At 60.9% G+C, this 18,996-nt stretch overlaps 3 protein-coding genes across 3 annotated transcripts; 2 read left to right on the top strand and 1 right to left on the bottom strand.

The window, feature by feature from the left end:
* The first annotated feature begins 322 nt into the window (after positions 1-322).
* On the top strand, positions 323-4,548 carry LOC117646379 (glucose dehydrogenase [FAD, quinone]-like). Its single transcript, XM_034387264.1, has 9 exons — positions 323-594; positions 726-932; positions 1,024-1,161; positions 1,393-1,483; positions 1,562-1,902; positions 2,016-2,120; positions 2,196-2,497; positions 3,178-3,441; positions 3,526-4,548. Exons 1-9 carry the CDS (start codon positions 469-471, stop codon positions 3,881-3,883), a joined length of 1,932 nt encoding a protein of 643 aa, XP_034243155.1. The 5' UTR covers positions 323-468; the 3' UTR covers positions 3,884-4,548.
* Positions 4,549-5,700: 1,152 nt separating this feature from the next.
* On the top strand, positions 5,701-7,927 carry LOC117646303. The gene is made up of 6 exons (XM_034387163.1): positions 5,701-5,829; positions 6,154-6,384; positions 6,475-6,768; positions 7,141-7,290; positions 7,358-7,547; positions 7,668-7,927. The coding sequence occupies exons 1-6, from the start codon at positions 5,728-5,730 to the stop codon at positions 7,895-7,897; spliced, it is 1,197 nt and encodes a 398-aa protein (XP_034243054.1). The 5' UTR covers positions 5,701-5,727; the 3' UTR covers positions 7,898-7,927.
* Positions 7,928-8,823: 896 nt separating this feature from the next.
* LOC117646300 lies at positions 8,824-17,490 on the bottom strand. The gene is made up of 10 exons (XM_034387161.1): positions 17,081-17,490; positions 16,813-17,009; positions 16,526-16,747; positions 15,925-16,440; positions 13,980-14,159; positions 13,431-13,733; positions 13,256-13,360; positions 10,445-10,687; positions 9,599-9,819; positions 8,824-9,007 (listed from the first exon to the last, which is right to left on the bottom strand). The coding sequence occupies exons 1-10, from the start codon at positions 17,106-17,108 to the stop codon at positions 8,824-8,826; spliced, it is 2,199 nt and encodes a 732-aa protein (XP_034243052.1). The 5' UTR covers positions 17,109-17,490.
* Positions 17,491-18,996: the final 1,506 nt, after the last annotated feature.

Below are 18,996 nucleotides of genomic sequence, written 5' to 3'. Positions count from 1 at the left end.
TCCCTTCTCCCTATCACACACACACACACTCACACACCTGAGCTGCCCCACCACCAATGACGTCAGTTCCTTCACTCCGGCGGCAAGCGCGGAGGAGATCGACCTGGGGCGGCGGGCGTCTATGCTGGCGCTACTCCGCGCACGCGGCTTCCCCGGCGCGTGGGGTATACGCGAGTGCAGTCCTCTTTTGGCTAATGATCGTTGAGTGCGACGAGTGGTGCGCAGACACGTTGGCGGTATCGCCGTTGGAAACCAAACCAGGTTGGCCGGGCGGGGCGCGGGGCCGGGGGGACGGCGAGCGCTGTCGGGCCCCCGAGTCCCAGACGTCGCCGTCGTCGCAGACAGGCAAAGGCCGCGCCGCGCCGAGCAGCGTCGTCGGGGTCTTCGCTACCTGCTCCGACTCGACGTCCGCAAGTCCCCGGCGCCTTGTCGCTGTCCGTCGTCCTGTCCGAGGCCTTGTCCGAGGCCATGCTGATGCAGATGTCGCGCGCCGCGTCGCCGGCCTGCGACAACGACCCGCTGTACACGTTCGTCACAGTCCTGGCCACCGTCATCAACAGCCGCCTGCAGGCCGAGCGCACGGCCAGGGCGCAGGTAGGCCGCCGTCCTGCCACGGACAAACTTCAATGACGACCGTCACGTCCAAAACACGGAGCGTGCCGTCACACTCGTTGAAAAGCAGTGCACTGCCAACTGAAACAAAACACTGAGAACGCACCGTGCAGGAGCAGCCCGGCCCGGACGACGACGTCGCCGACGTGGTGGTGGTGGGCGGCGGCTCGGCGGGGTGCATCGTGGCGGCCAGGCTGTCCGAGGACCCCCGCGTGCGCGTCACGCTGCTGGAGAGGGGCGGCACGGAGCCGCCGGAGGCGCGCGTGCCGGCCTTCCTGTCGTACCTCACGGCGCGCGCCAACGTCATGGAGTTCCTCCAGGTGAGCGGCCGGCGGCCACCAGGCCGCCACGCCCTCGACGCCCTGGTCCCTACATAACGAACAAATCTCACTCACGTACACACACACACAGGCTCAGCCGGAGAAGGGCAACTGCAACGGCACGGGGTGCGTCTTCCCGCTGCCCAGCCTGCTCAGTGGGGGCGGCGGCGTCAACGGCATGCTGTACGTCCGCGGCAGCTCCGTGGACTACGACGACTGGGCGGAGCAGGTGGGTCGCCCGTGTCGCCAACGGCAACAGTGCGGCCCCGCGGCCGACAGGCCGAATTTGTGACTTTTCTCTACAGAACCTTTGACAAGCGGGATGTGTCACTCTGCCTTTTTGGTTGACCTACCCGTGTTTCCAATCTGGAAATTATGATTGAAACAGAGTACACACCCTTGAACAACGATTGCCCTGGAAATGCTCGGTGGCTTTACGAGCGAACACATTTTGAACCAGGTGGGCGACCTCTCCTGGGGCTATTCCAGCGTGCTGCGCTACTTCAAGCGGGCCGAGAGGAACCTGGACAAAATCATCGCGTTGGACAGGAGTAAGTTGGTTCAATGAGGGGAAAGTTGAGGGTGCCAGAAGGCAGGCTGAGGGTTGGAAACTGTTTCGACACTGGCAGGGTTCCACGGGAGGCGCGGCCGGCAGCCCGTGTCGTGGCACCCGTACCGCGGCCCCGTGCTGCAGCGCCTGGCCGACGCCTTCCAGGCCGCGGGGCTGCCCTTCCGACGCGACGTGAACGCGCGCGGCCAGCTCGGCTACAGCGTGGTGCAGACCACCACGCAGGGCGGCGAGCGCGTCAGCAGCTTCAGGGCGTACCTGGGGCCCGCCCTGCGGCGCCGCAACCTGCGCGTCGTCACCTACGCCACCGTCACCAGGGTGCTGGTGGAGCCCACCGCCAACACCGAGGGCGACGCGCTGCCCCGCGCCACCGGCGTGGAGTACATGGACGCGGCGGGCAGGGTACGTCCCCCAGCAAACAAGAGTCGTGGCGCCTGGGGGTGAAGGTGCAGTGGACGAAAAAGTCAGGATTACGATACAATAGTTGCTCTTACATGTGTTGGTCGTTTTATCAGTTGCGCGTCGTGAAGGCGGAGAAGGAGGTGGTGCTGACGGCGGGGGCTCTGAACACGCCCAAGATCCTGCTGCTGTCCGGGATCGGCCCGGCCGAGCACCTCAAGGTGCGGTGTTAGCCTGTTCTTGTGTTCGAAATCAGGTGGGATTGCTTACAGTGACTCCTCTCACCCTGCTTCCAGGCCTTTAACATCTCGTTGATGGCCGACCTGCCCGTGGGCCAGGGTCTGCAGGACCAGAGCCGGGCCGGCGGGCTGGTGTTCGACTGCGACGCGTCGCTGTGCGTCTCGGACTGGGAGCACCGCGTCGACGACCTCGAGGAGTACGACCGGCACCGCAACGGCACACTGTCCGCCACGCCGGGGCAGATCACCGCCTTCGTGCGGACCGGCGTGGACCCGCCGCCGCCGCTGGGGCGCGGCCGGCCGGCCAAGCAGCCCGACCTGCAGATCATGGTCAGCGGGTCGCGCAACGACCCCAACGGGTGAGTGAGGCAAAAGGCACACTGGCAAGGTGCAGCGACGTGCTGCAGGCAAGGGCAACTTCATGTACACTGATTATGTTTAGAGTACGATGACATGTGATTTCTTTTGATTATGTTATTATTATGAACATCACTGATTATAGGAGATTATAAATGATTATGCTGCTTATTGCGGAATATAGGGGATGATTTGAGCGCCGACCTCGGAAAGCAGTCAAAGTGTCAAAAAATCAAATATTGCCGACTTTCGGCGGCCACTGCGTCCAATTTAGTAGCGGTCAAAGGCCTTCCTCAACGCCCTAGTATTCTTAAGACCGTACTCTTTCATGGCCCGACTCGGGAAGGCTTTGACCGCTGATAGTTTGGGCGCAGCGGTCTCGCAAAATGGTCAAAAAGTGAATGAAACTCCCAAAGTAGTCGTTTTTGCTGACTTTGGGCGGCCACTGCGTGCAAGTTAGTTGCGGTCAAAGGCCTTCCTCAACGCCCTAGTATTCTTAAGACCGTACTCTTTCATGCCCCGGCTCGGGAAGGCTTTGACCGCTGATAGTTTTGGGAGCAGCGGTCTCGCAAAAAAGGTCGAAAGTGATTGAATCCCCGATTTTATCGGATGATGTTGGTTATTTCACTGATTACCAACTAAACGTGGGTTAAGTCTTGAGTTGGGTACCCCTTGGCCGCAGGTGCGTGGTGCTGGACCGCTGGCGCTCCAACCGCTTCACCTTCATGCCGGCCGTGCTGCACCCGCGCAGTCGCGGCGAGGTGCGCCTGCGCTCGTCCGACCCGCTGCAGCCGCCGCTGGTCCGCTTCGGCTTCTTCTCGGACGACGGCAACCGGGACCTGGCCGTGTACAAGGAGGGGCTCAAGCTGGTCCTGGCCATGGAGCCCAGGCTGGCCGAGCGCGGCTTCACCCTGAACCGGGACCCCGGCCAGGCACCAGCGTGCGCGTAAGGAACCATGTCAACGTGAAAGTGCCTTTAATTTGTACCGTGGACGCAGTAGCCTTGACGTGCTCACACTCTTTCCCCCAGCGGGCTCCCCTTCGGCTCGGACGCGTGGCAGGACTGCCTGGCGCGCACCACCACGGGCACCACGTGGCACTACGCGGCCTCCTGCCGCATGGGCCGCGACGGCGACGCGGGCGCCGTGCTGGACACGGGTCTGCGCGTGCGCGGCGTGCAGGGACTGCGGGTGGCGGACGCCTCGGCCATGCCCAGCACCACGAGCGGCAACACCAACGCCCCCGTCATGATGGTGGCGGAGCGCGCCGCCGACCTCATCAAGAAGGACCACGGCTTCGGCGGCAAGCCCTGCGCCGACGACCGCAGTCCTGGGGACAGCGGCCCTAGCGACTCGGAAGACAGCGGCCCTGAGGACGGCAGTGCTTAGGGCAGCAGCCTTGAGCCTTTAGGACTACAGCCACAAACACAGAGGCTTGAAATCAAAAATGGGTCTGGGTCCACTGCGACGCGGGCCAGAGTCCTCTCTCCTCACCCGCTCCGCTCCACCCGGACTGCTGCTTCACCTCCCCGCCGACCGCCCCTGCCGCCACTGCTGCTGGAGACCTCGTCCGCGACTGGAGCTGGCCCCGGTCGGCGGCAGCCTGGCAATCAGGAGCAAAGAGCAGCACCCCGTCGTGGAAAACTCGCTGGCGGTATTGATGAGCGCACTGAATTGTGGATGGGCCAATGATGGGGCCGTGGCGCGTCGATACGGGGCGCTGCAGATTTGATGGGGCTCAACGGACAAAACAGAAAGAACGCCCTCCGGCACGGCGGGTCACGTAATCCAATCAATTAGGCGTATCTTGCTGCCTCGCGCTTTCCGCCACCTGGGTATTGCTCCGCCGGGCACCGCCAGGCAACGCCGTTCGACTCATCCACGCCAACCCGTTGCCGAGACGCAGCCTGGACGCGGTCCGCTAGGATGAGCGAGATGGTGCCCGAAGGGGTGAGGAGGAAAATCAGGGGAAAATCGCATTTGTCCACACAAAAATGTTCTCATGTAAACCAGCATAACTACGTCAAAAAATACAATGCGCACAGTACTTTAAACATTGGATACTTCACCTGCAATCTTACACACGACGTTGAATCACTGAATTTGAAAACAAATACGACAAGTTCCGTCCTTTTGGGTGTGACATCGCAGCGGCCTGCCCTCCAGGACGCGTCCTCAGCCACGCTGACGTTGTCCGCCTTGCTGCTGCGGGTGCGCGACGTCGTCCTGGGCGACTCCAGCAGCCCCGTGCGCCGCCTGTACCACCACTTCTTCCGGTCGCGGGTCAGCGCCGCACCGCCTTCACAACAGATGAAGAAACCAGGTGTCGTCTTGCACCCTAAATCGAAAGGCGGTGAAAGAGAGCGTTGTTAAAGAAGTTTTTAACTGTGTACAACCTATTGGGTGACCGATTCTGCGGTTTGTAAGTTGCGAGGGAACTAGAAGTAACGGAAGCTCGTTCCGGTTTATGCCGATAAAAAGAGGCGGTGGCGGGCTGGCAAAACTTAAAGACCGCCGGTAAAGGTTTGGGAATGCTGCCGGCTTTCGATTCACAGTGCGGCGGCAAGCCGCGGCAAGCGGTCCAGCCAGAAAGTCCGATACGCTCCTGCTGCAGGTGCCGCTGGGGGCGAGCGCCACGCTGCTCGTGCTGGTGCTGTGGGAGATGCTGACGTCGCCGCTGGCGGTGGCGCTGCGTCTGCCGCTGCGGCTCTTCATCGGCGCCTACTCCAGCGTCACCGCGCAGCTCATCTTCGCCTTCCGCCTGCACATCGCGCGCGCCGCCTTCGACGAGGCCGCACTCCTGACGCAGGCCGTCGAGGAGGCCGGCGACGACGAGACGCGCTCGCGGCTGCGCGCCGTGGCCGAGGATCTTACAGGATGCTGATGCTGGCAATCGTGAAAGCCGTGTTACTTTGTATTCAACTCATCTAATTCGTTCCCCCCAGAATCTTTTTCCAAGTGTCGTTTTTTTGCGATTCTTTTTCTTGTGAGTGTCATAGCAGCAGCCAAATTAATAATGCACGAGTGTATCAAAAATCCAGATTTGTCGCCGCAGCCCTTCCCTTCCCTCGCTTTGCCGGGCCGCGGCCGGGCCGTGGAGGCCTCCGCCTGCTAATTCATGCCCGGCTGACTATTTAAAGAGGCGTGGCGTCGGCCTGCGCGCCCCCAGGCGCCCCGCGACTCCGCGGACAGAGCGTGCCGCGGGACTTGGCGCTCCGCGCTTGACGCTTAGCATGCTGGTGAGCCGACCGCTGTCCGTCTGGCTGTGGCTGCTGCAGACCGCGCCCCCACTGTCGGCGCGCCAGTGGCTGTGGGCGCTCTGCGTCGGCAGCAAAGTGAGCACTCTTTGGCGGCAATCTGCGCCGCGGGAACGTCGCTCTCGGTTTGGCGCCCGAATCCGCTTTTCGGGACGTTTTGGTGCGAGTCCTGCTTTGCGAAAATGTTGAGCTCGAAATTGTGACGAGAGTTGAGTCTGTCCTCAGTGGCGCTCCCAGTGACCAGCGACAATCTCTTGTTGAAGGTTAAAAACTCCTCCCCGTGGCCAGGGCACGTCTCAGAAGAGTACTTTCGTCGCTCCGTCTCCCTCGCTGCCATCAGGTGAGGGCGACAGGGCGACGACATACTCTACGTGGACTGGTCGTGACGTGTGGCCTTGCCAGATGTCCCTGGCGGCGATGGTGCTGGCCAACGCCATGCTGCTCATGGCGGCCGTGCGTGGCGGTGGCAGCGTCAAGGAGTCCACGGCGGGGACGCTCATGAGCTGCGGCTTCTTCTCGTGCTCCACGGCGCACGCCGTCTACCTGGTGCGCCGGCCCAGGGCGCGCGCCATCCTCACGGGCATGATGCGCGTCGCCGCGGCCATGGAGCACGCCGCCAGCCCCGACGAGCAGGTGGGGGCGGTCCACAGTCCGTGCGCCGCGGTGCGCCGCCACGCAGGTAAAGATAGCGCTCAAGTGATTGCCCTGTTGGCCGTCTGGCAGGCCGCGTTGGAGCGCGCCGGCCGCGGCATCTGCTGGATGACGGCGGTGCAGCTCACCTACGCCGCCGGCATGGTCGTCAGCGTGTGGGCCTACGTGCTGTACGGCGCGCACCCCTACGCGCCCATGTGGCCGCACCCGCCGCTGCCCGGGCACTGGGGCGAGCACGCGGTCTCCGCCTTCGAGATGCTCACCATGTTCCTGGGGTGCCTGGGCTACTTCAGCCTCGTCACCCTGATGGGCTCCGAGGCCATCGCGCTCGCCGGGCTGTACGAGGCGCTGGGGGTGCGCCTCCAGGTACGCAGCATTCGGCCGTCGGCCAGCTAGGGTCCCTGATGTGTTCGAGAAACGCGGGTTTGCCCCAAGTCCGCCATTTTGAAACGAACTGGCGGGCAGATTTTCCCTCATTGCATGGCTTCTGACCCGTTGGAGCAAGAGGGGCATGGTCAACATTTAGCTCGACCAGGGACTCCAATCAGCTCGTTTACTATCACCTGAAAGGGCTTGACAGCAATGTGGAGAAAACACTCTATGGTGGACCGGGGAACACACCCGCTGCGTTTCTCCAACGCATCTAGGACCCTACGGGCAGCGACCCGAGTGAAGGGCGTGCCGCGTGAGCTGGCAGGTAGCGGCCTACTGGTGTGAAGTGACCCGGTGTGCTTGAAGGCCGCGCGCGGCTGGCACGAGGTGATCTCCGCCGTGCAGCTGCACCAGCGCCTCAACGGGGAGGCGCGCCAGTACGAGCACTTCTTCGCGGACATCATCGCGCACCTCATGGTGGCCATCCTGGTCGTGCCGCTGGTCGCCACCCTGCAGGTGAAAAGTCATCCGCCGCCCGCTGCTTTCACGACACCTTTGTTTTGACCGTTTGCTGGCCCTGCAGGTGGTGTTCAACGTGGTGGACCCGCTCACGTTCACCAGCTCGTCCATCCTGCTCAGCGTCTTCCTGCCCATGGCGACCCTCAGCCAGAACCTGACGGACGCCAGCACGGCCATGGCGGATAGGGCCTACTACGCCGCGTTCCAGGACCCGCCGCCGCCGGACCTGCTGCCGCCGTCGTGGGCCTTGGAAGGTGCGGCACCGGGACCAACCGGGACCCCAGCGTCAAGGGTGGCAATGGATCCGAAGCTTTCGCGGAGTGCCTCATTCCGGTGTGAGAACGGCAGGTTGGAACTGACTTTGTGCGTCGCAGGCAGCAAGTCACTGGCGGCGCTCGCGCGGCACGCCGCCAAGTCCATGGCCGACTTGGAGACGCGCAAGGCCCTGCTGCTGGTGATCGCCTCGGCGTCCCGGCCGGCCCACATGAGCGTCAAGGGCTTCGGGCCCGTCAGCCTCCGCACGGCCAGCCAGGCCCTGCGCGTCTGGTACCAGTGGGGCAACATGCTGGTCGGCTTCAGCACGCGCGTCGGCGTGAGCGGCTGAACCCGCGGCTGGTGCCAGCGGGCCGCCACCAGAGACACACTTTTGCAGACTCCAAGCAGCAGCAGCCGCACCGCGTGCACCGCGTGCTCAATGCACGACTGTGTTCATCCAAACGTTTCCTTTTATTTCTCCTGCACTCATTTACACCATAATCTAACAAACATTTTCCGCTCACGGGCGTATTGCCAGAAAACTATGGTACATGAAAGGGGTCAGATACAAGGGGGAGGTCAAAGGGGAAACAACTCGAAAAACAACTCAGATATTTTTGTAATTTTTTGAAAACTATTTTTTTTGCAACTTCTTGTGATTTTGCTAATAATTTTGTAATTTGTATATTTTTGTCACGTTTGTGTACACTTTTGGAGGTCTGACTGGTTGTTCCCCCTTTGTCGAATAAATCAAGACGGTTTGCAGACGTTGGCAAATAGGTGCGACAGGGCCATCTTGGCGTACAGCTCGATGACGAGCACGGCGGCGGACGTCGCCAGTCCGCACCCCAGAAACACGAAGGTGTCCCACACCGTCATGTTGGTCGAGACAGCTACTCTTATGGTCTTCCTGTCAACCAATGATAGCAGATAAAGAAGTAACCGGAGGAAGCACTGCAGTGTGACTTGTTTCTAGAAATAATCTGAGGGTAGTCTGACTTATTTCTAGGAATAATTTGAGGAAGTAGATTGTTGATTGCTGCACAAGACTGGTACCTTCTGGCGGTCCTGAGGTCGCGCAGGGCTTTGTCCAGGTCCAGCCACTGCTGGATGATGCCGGCAGCCTGCAGTCGCAGGATGGTGTTGTCCATGGCCTTCCCCAGCGCGCGCGACGCTCGTCGATGAAGAAAGACGATGGGAGTCTGGGTGAGTCCCAGGTCCAGGACGTGGAAGCACCCCGACAGGCACTGCACGGCAAGGACAGGGACAGGGCCGTCACAGCAGTAACACAGCAACTGCAAGTACTTGGAAAAGCTGGAGTGCCTTGATGCCCGTCGGCAGCACCGTCTCCTTGACGACGGCGAAGTGATCGTCCTCCGCGAAGACCCTCTCGCAGTCGACTTGGCCTTCCTCTTCGCCGCACACGACCGTGCGGTGCGCGGGCACGTTCAGGACGTCGCTGGGCAACAACACCGACGCGACCGTCAAGTATACATCACTCGTTTTCGATTCCCTCTCCTCGCGATTCTAGCATTTGACCTCACTGTTAAAAATTATATTCTGAAAACGCGCAGACCGATGTCTTAATTGATAATAAGCCTCGTCCTCCTAAAATTTACGCCATAGCCGTTTGAAAACGGAATGCAGACCGTCGAATCAAAATAATTGGGCTCACTCATCTTCACATATTTGTAAGACGCGTGGCCGTTTAAGTTAATAGTTCTTTCAATGACCTTCAACGGTCAGCTGTTCCAAAATGTAATCATAAAATCAAGAAACCAGATCTAGGCGTTTAAAATAATTACACAAAGTAAACTTCAGTTGTCTTGTAGAAAGGTGTCCTTCTTAGATAACTTAGTGAGAGTCGAGAGAAGGCAGGTTTTGAGCGTTCACAGTTGAGGAGCGCGGAACGCGAGAGAGCACCAGCAATCCAACTGGTCTGAGTTTTAAGTTACAGTGCACAGGTATGACCCCTGAGTACCTAGTGGACTCAATTCCATACCATTAATCCAAACCCTGGTAACTTTTTCGCTCAAGCGCAGTGACGTACCTGACCAAGTTGAGGTACAGCGGAGAAGGCAGGCCGACGACGAGGTGCTGGTTGCTCGAGACCTCCTCCAGGGTGGGACCTGGGGGCTTTACTTGCACAGAGCTTTCGGCGGACAGCATGCCCTTGATGCCCACGTTGATGTTGAGCACGAGCAGCAACCAGGCTGCCCACACGCAGCGCGCCAGGCTGTAGGCGCAGGACGCCGCGGAAGGAGCCGGCCCCTGGAAGCAGTGAGAGGTGGCTGCTCAGGGCGACGTCCGTTCGACGGCAGCTCATCTGTCTGCCGTCGAACGGACGTCGTTGAGCCACCCGTGTCTCACTGGCGGCCGATCGTCGAAACTCGCAGCGGCAGGCGGCTTGGGGGTCGCCGACGGCGGTCTGGCATGGCGGGTCTTGGCGGCCTTGGCGGTGGGGGCGACCGTCTCGCACGCCGCGGCCCAGGCGTCCACAGTGGACTTGAGTACGGCCTCGCTGGAGAGAGCACATAGGGTTTGCATCAAAGTAGAGGCAACCGAAGGAATCCGATGCTGAGACACTCTTGCGTACCCCAATGTCCGCGTCCTCGACGCGCGCTGCACGAAGAGGGCCTGCACGGCCACGTTGGTGGCGGCGGCGAGCACCAACACCAGCACCAGTCCGTTCCGCCACATCCTGGCCGCCACGGCCACGAGGGGGTGGCCGCCGACGGCGAGGGCTTTGCATCGAACGTGCAGGCGCGAAGACTCCTGCGGGCAGCGGTCGTGGCTTGAGACGGCGTTGTCGCATTAGCAGGCAAAACATGCCCCAACCCGTGTTGAAATAAATATCAATGCCTCAGCTTGCCTCACGGGCAATATCTGGGTTTACCTGCAGCACGACCGTGGTGGGGCGCAGGAGCCGCAGCCTCTCATTGGTCAGGATGTACGGGGCCAGGGCCACGTCGATGTCTCCGCGCTGCAGGTTCCCCAGGGGGCCCGGCAGCAGTCGGCTTCTGGCCACGGGCAGGGCGGCCACCCCGGCGTGCGGCAGGCACACGGCCTGGAAGTGGTGGTAGTGCGCCGCCGCCTCGAAGATGTCCCTGAGCTTGGTCACACTACCGGTTTCAGCCACCTAAAAATCCCTCCATACTCTGCGGCTGGGAAGGGAAAGATACCCACCATGCGCGACTCCAGCGGCGCCATCCCCGGCACGGCGCCGCCACACGGCTCGTCCGACGTGCCCGCCCACAAGCTGGCCCTCACGACGCACCCTCGCAGCACGTCCTCGCCGCAGTGCGCTGTGGCATTGGGTGGGAGAAATGCATTCATTTCGCACCGTCTCCAGCCATCCCCACCACCACCAGTCGCAGTGAATTTCCCTTGCATTGAAATACCACCGTCGTCGTGCTGGGGGGCGTCCTCCTCCCGCTGGTCCGTCAGGACGACGGGCTGGTGGGCGAGCGTCACGGCGGCGAGCTCCATCGCGGAGGCGTTCACCAGGGTGCCGACGGCGGTCAGCATCTGCAGGCTGAGCGGCATGGTGCTCGCGGCCCGCGAGGCGGCGGTGTGGCGACACATGCGAATTCAGATCCGGATCGATGACGGGGGGCTGGGAGGCCTGGGAGGCGCGCAGGTGCGGCTAGTGGCGGCCGAGTGGCGGCGCCTCGGTCAACATTGGGGCGACTCGCCACTCCACCAAGAGGCTCGTTACGTGGGTACGCTTCCGCGGCGGACAGGCCTGACAGGAAGGGCGACTTGCACGGACATGGACCATTGGAAACTTGCGAAGAGCGCGAAGCGGCGACGCGCGTTCGAGTCAGGTCCTCGGCGCGCTATGGGCGCCTGCGAGGCGCGCTGCCCGCTCCCGAAACGAATGATCCATAACATTGGCCCAGTTGACGGGCAGCTGTCACCGCCCCGCCTGCGGCCAACCTGGGGCCACCTGGGGCCGCCACACACTCACCTGGCATGTCGATAAAAGCGACCGACATGGCGGCGTTCACCTCTTTGCTCACAAAGTCAATCAAAATACGGTTGCTCAAAATTTAAGGGACCGCTTTCTGATTGACCTTGCTGACCGACCGAAGAAATGGACTGCAACGCCAAACTCACTGCAATGCGAATGTCGATAAAAGAGGGACGACCCACTCTGCAAACCCTTCTCTTTGTGGGCAAGAAAAGCCACAGGTTTTATATAGGTTCCGAAACCAAAACAAAATACGTGCTGCAAGAGTTAGGTTCAGTAGCGTGTCAAATGAGCCACCCTGTGTTCGGATCTAATCGAGTGCCTAAGCAGTCGTTAAATTCGAACCTACTCTACTGAAATCTTTCATTCTTGTTTGGACGCAGCTAATTGCCGCTGCTTGTCTCGGAAGCGCCATGACCGGCCCGGTTCAGTCATGACAGAAGGTTAGGCCGCTACAGTCAAGAACACGACTCTTCGTGAACTCTGATTGGCTGATGGAGTGTCGGCTCGCGCCGTCGCCGCAGCGTCCTTTCGTCGTTCTGTCTCTCTCGCACTCACGGGCCGCCCCGTGGGGATGCGAGTGAGACAGAGCGACGAAACGTTGTTCGGAAGCAGTCTACAGGCAGCGGACGGCGGGGTGGGTCGGTGGGTCGGCCGGCGAGGTGCTGCGCGCCGCACCGGAGGGCGGACACTGCGCCGCGCAGCACTGGCGGCAGCACCGGCAGCACCGGCAGCACGCACCGCGGCGATGCGTGGCTGGCTGCGTGGCTGGCGGCACGGCGGCACGGCGGCCGGGGGCGGACTCAATAATTCCCGCGTCGCGTGTGCCTGCCTGCCCCAACGTCATTACGCTTACATGGTGTACTCCACGCGTGTGCCGCACGCGCGTGTCGCCGCGTGGGCCATTCCGCGCACCAGTGCTCCTCAGACTCGCGGAGCAGCGCCGCGATTGAAGACTGAACGCGCTCGCCTGGCCGGCGCGCAGCAGCATGAGGGCACGCCGAGGCGCCGTCGCGCCGCGCGCCCTGTCGCGCCTCTTGGTGCTCGTCGACGGCGGCCTCGGCCTCCAGGGCGACGTCCCCGCCACGTGGGCCGGCCTCCTCGCCTCGGCCGCCAGCGTCGTCACCGCGCAGGGTAAGGGTACTTCCGCCTGCCGCCTTCGTCGCTCTGTCTCTCTCGCACTCGTGGGGCGTCCCGTATAGGTGCGAGAGAGACAGAGCGACGAAGGCGGCCCTCGGCATCAGTCGACCGACAGCCCCGCGCGCCGCGCGGTCTCGCGGGTCGGCAGGCACGCTGTGAAAACAAAGCAATGCCGCAGGGTCGTGCCGGCCGTGCTGGGGGGCGCTGGGCCTGCACTTGGCGGTGCTGCTGCTGAGGACCGCGCTGCGGAGGCTCGCCGCGCCGCCGTCGCCCTGCGCGGCCTGCCCGGCCTGCCTGCCGCGGCACCGGGCCAGGACTCCCAGGACTCCCAGGAGCACGAGCAGCGGGAGCAAGGGGGCTGACAGGAGGGCCAGAGGCCGGTTTCTTGTTCAAAGCCAATAAAAAGATCGTCGCAGGATGAACGAGTACGCCATTTAATTAATTCGAAACGTCCCCGTTGTCAAGACTTGACTGTACAGGTTAGAACGCGGCGCACGAGGGCGCCCCCTTCGGCACCTTCGGCACCTTCGGCACGAGGCCGCTCTTGACGGCCAGCTCGGCGGCGAGCGCCCCGGCGGCCGCGGCCAGCCCCACGCCCAGCAGCACGAAGGCGGGCAGCACGTGGCGCGTGTCGATGGGCTGCGCGGGCCGCGTGCTGGCCTTGGCCAAGTACCTCAGGTAGTACGTGTCCACCAGCGGCTGGGGGCACAACGCAATCATCAACCGCATGTCTGACGTATTTTTGGCGACGGCTGTTCCAACGGCGTACCTGGTCGTCCTGCGGATCCTGCGACTCGGTCCTCTCGGAGTCCAGCAGCTTCAAGGACCGCACGTACTTCTCGACGGCGACCTGCAGCCAGTACAGGACGAGCCCCGAGGCGCGCAGGCGGGACAGCGCGTCCCGCAAGGGCTCTACGTACGGGGAGCCCTTCATGCTGGCGAAGAACGTGGTGAGCCTGGGCATGGGGGCCAGGAAGGCGAACAGTTTCCTGGGCGTGCGCAGCCACGGCATCAGCAGCCCCAGCTCGCCGGGGTCCAGCAGCGTGGCCGCCGTGCGCTGCTCAGCCACCATCTGGGGGGCAAATTTGTAGCGACTCACTCGGTCTCCGATTTGGACCGGGGAATGCGCCCAATCCATGTGACCCGACTAATGCGCCAATTAAGCCTCAAAATCATCCGAATTTCGTTGAAAACGGTGCGGAACAACCCTAAAATAGTTATAATTCGGATTATTTCGGCTACAGCGCTATTATAACGCATTATTACGCGCGTCGATTAGAGTGCTTGGCCCTCGGCTGTGTGGATGACAGGGCCACACCTGCAGCAGGGCGGTGGTGTTGCCGAAGTAATTGCGCGCCTGGGCTCGCAGCTCGGCCGGCAGCTCGCTGGCGAAGATGCCGCGCGGCAGCAGCACGGGCAGCTTGCTGTCGGCCAGCTTGGCCACGGTGTCGATCTCGTGGTGCGGCGTCAGGACGGTGAGGTCGCTCAGCAGCTGGCCCTGCAATACAACGAGGCGGCGGGAGTGGCGGGAGTGGCGGGAGTGGCGGCATGGGCGACCCATCGGACACGAGTCGCGCCTGCCGCATCGGCAACCCAACAGTCGCGGCGGCGCGCCCAGGTCTAAAAATCTCGTAAGATCATACGGGATTTGAAAATTCGTTAAGGGATTCCCGTACTACTATACGAGATCCCGAGCCATACAGGATCCTGAGGTGGACGGGATCCCGTGAGGACACACGGGATCCTTTAACGAATTTTCAAAATCCCGTATGCTGGGACAGGATCCTGTCCGCCAGGACGGGATCCTGTACGCCAGGACGGGATCTCGTATGCCGAAAAGGAATCCTTTGCCCACTAAAAGGATCCTGTAAAGTGCAGATAAAGACGTGAAAATACACACTGAAAAAAAAGTCTAGTTACAGCAACTAGGATTTTGGTGCCAATTACCAGACAGTCTAATTGAATAGGAACCAACAAGGAATCTAGTTACAAATACCAGACTGCCTAGTTGATATCTGTCTAGTAAAAATAACCAGATTCTTGGTAAACCTTACCATGCCATCAGACCCCCAATCTAGTAAAATTAACTAAACTTCTAGTAAAAATTTTGAATTGTAAAAAGACAAAGCAGAAGAAGAAAATGTAATTTCTCAACTCTACGCCCCCACATGTACGCTGGGAGATCGTAAAGCTGAGAAGAAGTATTTTCCGGTTCGCTTCTGGCCGGGATCGAACCACCGATCTTCCACTTACGAGCCAAGCTCGTTACCACTGCGCTATCACGCCACATGTGAGAGCCGAGTGTCCCCGCCCGATGACACTGCGCATCGTTTTGCCGCTCACCTAAGGCAGCTGAAGGAGTGGCATTTCCGGCTGCTAAACGTTGCTTTGGATATCGCAGGGAACCGAAGGGATTCAAGACGCATTGTTAAAATTTAGTCTATTGCAATTTTAAATTTGACGACAATTACTAAGCAGTTTAGTTAAATTTACCAGGAATATTAACTAGACGTCTGGTAAATGTTACCATACCCATGCTAGTAGATATAACTGAAAATCTAGTGAAAACTACAAGGTTTTTAGTTATTATTACCGGTGCTCGTTTAACTAGGAACAGTCTAGTACTTTTAACTAGACATTTTTTTCAGTGCAAGTTCTTCTGCAGATAGAATCAAAAGATTGAATCATCTGGGAGGTTGGAACCGAGATCTATCCAAATCTGCAGTCAAAATTTGGATAACTCCAGCGGTTCTCGAGATAGCAGAAAAAAGTAGTTAGATTTCAATAAAATTCAAATGGCACTGGTGAATTTTAGCGAACATACCCCATACAAAATTTCAGCTTAAAATGTTAAAAACTTTCCGAGTTACAGCATACCTAAATTTGAAATCCCGTGCGTACTTCCCGGGATCTCGGCAACATAAGGGATCCCGCAAGACCATCACGGGATCCCGTGTGGCTCTTCCCGGATCTCGGCAGCGTGCGGGATCCCGTACGACCCTCTCGGGATCCTGTGCAGCCCTCCCGGGATCCCGGCTACTTAAGGGATCCCGTATGACCCTCTCGGGATCTTGTGTGACCCTTACCGGATCCCATAAGGTCTTAAGGGATCCTGTGCGACCCTCCCGGGATCTCGAGTGTTCTTACGGGATCCCGCAAAACCATACGAGATCTCGTAAAACTAGACGGGATCCTGCAAAATGATACAGGATCCCGTAAACCACACAAGATTTTTAGACCTGGGCGCCGTCGCCAAGGCCAACCTGATAGGCGGCCGCGATGACGACCGTCACGAGCACCCAGTTGCTGGAGAGGATCTTAGAGGCCAGGGTCTCCTGCATGCCGGGGGGCATGAACTGCCCCAGCAGCGGCGTCACCACCTCCAGGACGGCGTCTAGGGCGGCCTTGGGCGTGCGGCGGCCCCTCCGCAGGCACAGCAGCAGCGCAGCCACCACCAGCATGGTCACCCCCGTCGCGCACCAGAGGCCGTCGGTGAACTCGTCCGAGAGCTCGTGCAGCAGCCCGGGGTGGTTCCCCATGTCGGCGGGCACCACCACCACGATGCTGGTCATGCCCCACGGGAACACGGACAGCCCGCTGGAGATCCTCCGTTGCAGCGAGAACATGGCGATGTACAAGTCGAGCCTGCAGTCCGTGGTGTCCCGCAGGATGCTTAACAGGCCATCCTGGAAGCGGGCCTTGGCAACCAGCTCGGGGTGCTTGCCCAGCATTGTCGCCAGGATGTGCATCACCAGCTCCCCGACGGAGCCTCCTTTGGCCTGGCGGGCAGCCGACGTGGTGCGTGAGGGTGCTGTTCACCGCGGCCAGCGCAACATGGCGCGCAGCACGCAGCGCACGACCCACCTGGTCCGACGTGACGACGATCTGGAGGGGCTGCTGCGGGCTGGGGCGCCGCCAGGTGCCGCATAGCGGCTTGAACAGCCCGCGCCCCCCGCGCTGCCAGGAACCGCCGCCGTCCGGGAGCGGGCGCCACAGGTCCAGCTCGACGTCGTCGTGGTGGAAGCAGTCCAGGGGGCGGCCGAAGACCCGCGTGGTGCCGTCCGGGCCGGTCATGGCTACGCGGCCCTGCCACACTCAGACACTCAGAGGCCGCACATCGACCTGGGCACGCCGACCAGGGACTTCCCTACCTCCAGAAAGCACTCGTCCGACAGCAAATCGTCGGTGACCTCCGGTGGCGTGGCCCCCGCCTCCCCGGAGATCCACACGAGGATCTTGATCTCGATGCTGAAGGTGAGAAATTTCAGGCGGTGGAACTCCGCGGCACCGTGCACAGCCATCAGGACGAAGGTGGAGTGCTCCTGGACTTCGGCTTGGATGGTCGCCGCTGCAAGGGTATTGGTCGGTCAGAGGCAAGAAGCATCCCGAGGGTCACCCTCGGCCTCCCCCGCACCGCACCTCGTCGCGTCCACGAAGCCTTGTCCATGACCGTGACCGCGGCGACGGCCGGCAGTCAGGCGAGGAAGTCTCCCAGCCAGGGGAGGTCGCCGATGACGAAGAGTCTCGGCGCTGCCCTCGCGCTGGAGGCCAAGTACGGCGCCAGCAGGGACAGCGCGCACCTGGGGACGACGGAAGTGCAACCAAGGCGAACCAAGCACCTGTGTCTCTCACACTCGTGCGCTCTGCATCGGTGCGAAAGAGGCAGAGTCACGTGTGACCACGCGCGGTCGTTCGCATCGACGAGAGTGATCACCTAGCCTCGGCGGCCGGCTCCGCGTCGGGGCTGAAGACGCGCAGGCCGGGGGTCTTGGAGCCGAGCGGCGTGGCCAATGACACCAGCACAGCGCTCAGGGGGACCACCTTCAGGAGGCTGCGCGCACAGAACAACGCAATGAAAGTGAAGCAACAGCAATGAAAGCGGGTCACCGAGCCTCCGGCCTGACGCCTTGCCTGACGCACCTCATGTCGAGACGCATACTTGCCTCCGTTCGCCGACGCACTGCCCGCCTCCCGGAACGGCGATTGCGTTTCCGAGGGGAAAAGTGCGTCAGTTCCTCGCATGCCTCCACCAAATCCGAGGAAATTGTGTTGGTTAGCCAACGCGAAGAACGGCCCATTTCCAGGTCGATGCTGCTATCTGATGGAGCTCCCCGTCGTCCGCGGTGGCGGCGGCCAAGGCGGCGGTGTGGCGACTGTGGACCCAAGATGGACTCGGGGATACTGCCGGCGGCCGATGCCACCGTGCAACCCGCGGCACCTGGCCGATGCCCGGCCGATGCCCGGCCGCCGTGTGTCGGGGGTTGTAATTGCCGTTTGAGCCAATCGAACATAATGACAGTTAAATCGAGGGGCGCGGCGAGGACACGGCTCGGCGCTGGCGGGGCGCCCCGCGGAGGTTGCGCCAGTGGGTGGGGTCGCCGTCAAAACACAGCCCTGCGCGACGATGGCTGGTCAAGGCCCCGCCCTGGCCGCCGAGCCCCTGACCCAGCACCTACAGTGGTGGCTGCGGCACCTCACGCCCGACAAGAAGGCCGGCTTGGTGCACAGGGTTCTTACCCTCTTCCGAGGAACCAAGGTGGGTCACTCTGTCCCTCGCGCGCCCTTACGGAGGGCCCCGTGACAGAGACAAAGCGACGAAATGACTCTTCTGACTGGTCGAGTGTCACTCTCTGCTTGTTCCAGTGGACGATAGTGGCGTGCTTGGTGCCGATGGCGCTGGCGTTGGTGGACCTGATCGTGGACTACACCAACACCAGCAAGTTCCAGGCGCGCTACGCCATCGGCGTGTACTCGTGCATCGTCTCCCAGTACGTCTTCGACAGACGCCTGCACGTCCTCACGGACGCCCTCAAGCAGCTAGTCAGCCTGCTGCAGCATCTGGAGGGCCACACGCACCCCGAGTCTCAGGTCAGGTCCTTGAGGGAAAGGCTGGACCACCTTTGGTCACTGTCGTGTTGTTTCTACGGAGCAGTCCACCCTTCTCCGTAACGGTGCTCCGGAACGAAGCCGAGTAGTCAGTCACATTCCTCAGCAAAGTAGCGAGGGCATGAAAACAGAAGGTCCAAAATCACTGGAGGGTTTCTCGTACACTCAAAACCTTGCAAGCCACTACAGACCTTACGAAGAAAATTGTACGTTTTGACAAGTACTGTAGCATAGCACAGGGTGAGGCAGCAAAGAGTACTTTACGAAGTAAAGGAAGTCTATACATAGCTGCACCACCCGATCTAAGCAGTGTATGTGGAGTGTGATTGATTTGGCGGCCTCGATTTCGGACACAAGAGCCGCCCAAAGTCAGCCGCCTTCTGAAGCTCGTTCAAGTCTGAAGCCTTCTTGAGAGCCTTAAAGGAGAGCGTCTCCACCGCGCTCGCTGA

Source organism: Thrips palmi, unplaced genomic scaffold, assembly GCF_012932325.1.
Source record: "Thrips palmi isolate BJ-2018 unplaced genomic scaffold, TpBJ-2018v1 HiC_scaffold_19, whole genome shotgun sequence".
Taxonomy (NCBI): Eukaryota; Metazoa; Arthropoda; class Insecta; order Thysanoptera; family Thripidae; genus Thrips; species Thrips palmi.
This window is presented reverse-complemented; position numbering and strand designations above follow the sequence as displayed.

What these genes read in the sequence shown, in the direction of transcription:
- LOC117646300 (XM_034387161.1), bottom strand. Translation starts at nt 17,108, where the DNA reads ATGGACAAGGCTTCGTGGACGCGACGAG. An exon ending in AGGATCCGCAGGACGACCAG is followed by an intron (nt 13,361 to 13,430) that starts GTACGCCGTTGG and finishes TTGTGCCCCCAG; the next exon opens with CCGCTGGTGGACACGTACTA. An exon ending in CTGTACCTCAACTTGGTCAG is followed by an intron (nt 9,008 to 9,598) that starts GTACGTCACTGC and finishes GTTGTTGCCCAG; the next exon opens with CGACGTCCTGAACGTGCCCG.
- LOC117646303 (XM_034387163.1), top strand. Translation starts at nt 5,728, where the DNA reads ATGCTGGTGAGCCGACCGCTGTCCGTCTGGCTGTGGCTGCTGCAGACC. An exon ending in CCGCCAGCCCCGACGAGCAG is followed by an intron (nt 6,385 to 6,474) that starts GTGGGGGCGGTC and finishes GCCGTCTGGCAG; the next exon opens with GCCGCGTTGGAGCGCGCCGG. An exon ending in CGCTGGGGGTGCGCCTCCAG is followed by an intron (nt 6,769 to 7,140) that starts GTACGCAGCATT and finishes GTGTGCTTGAAG; the next exon opens with GCCGCGCGCGGCTGGCACGA.
- LOC117646379 (XM_034387264.1), top strand. Translation starts at nt 469, where the DNA reads ATGCTGATGCAGATGTCGCGCGCCGCGTCGCCGGCCTGCGACAACGAC. An exon ending in ACGACGACTGGGCGGAGCAG is followed by an intron (nt 1,162 to 1,392) that starts GTGGGTCGCCCG and finishes ATTTTGAACCAG; the next exon opens with GTGGGCGACCTCTCCTGGGG. An exon ending in AATCATCGCGTTGGACAGGA is followed by an intron (nt 1,484 to 1,561) that starts GTAAGTTGGTTC and finishes CGACACTGGCAG; the next exon opens with GGTTCCACGGGAGGCGCGGC.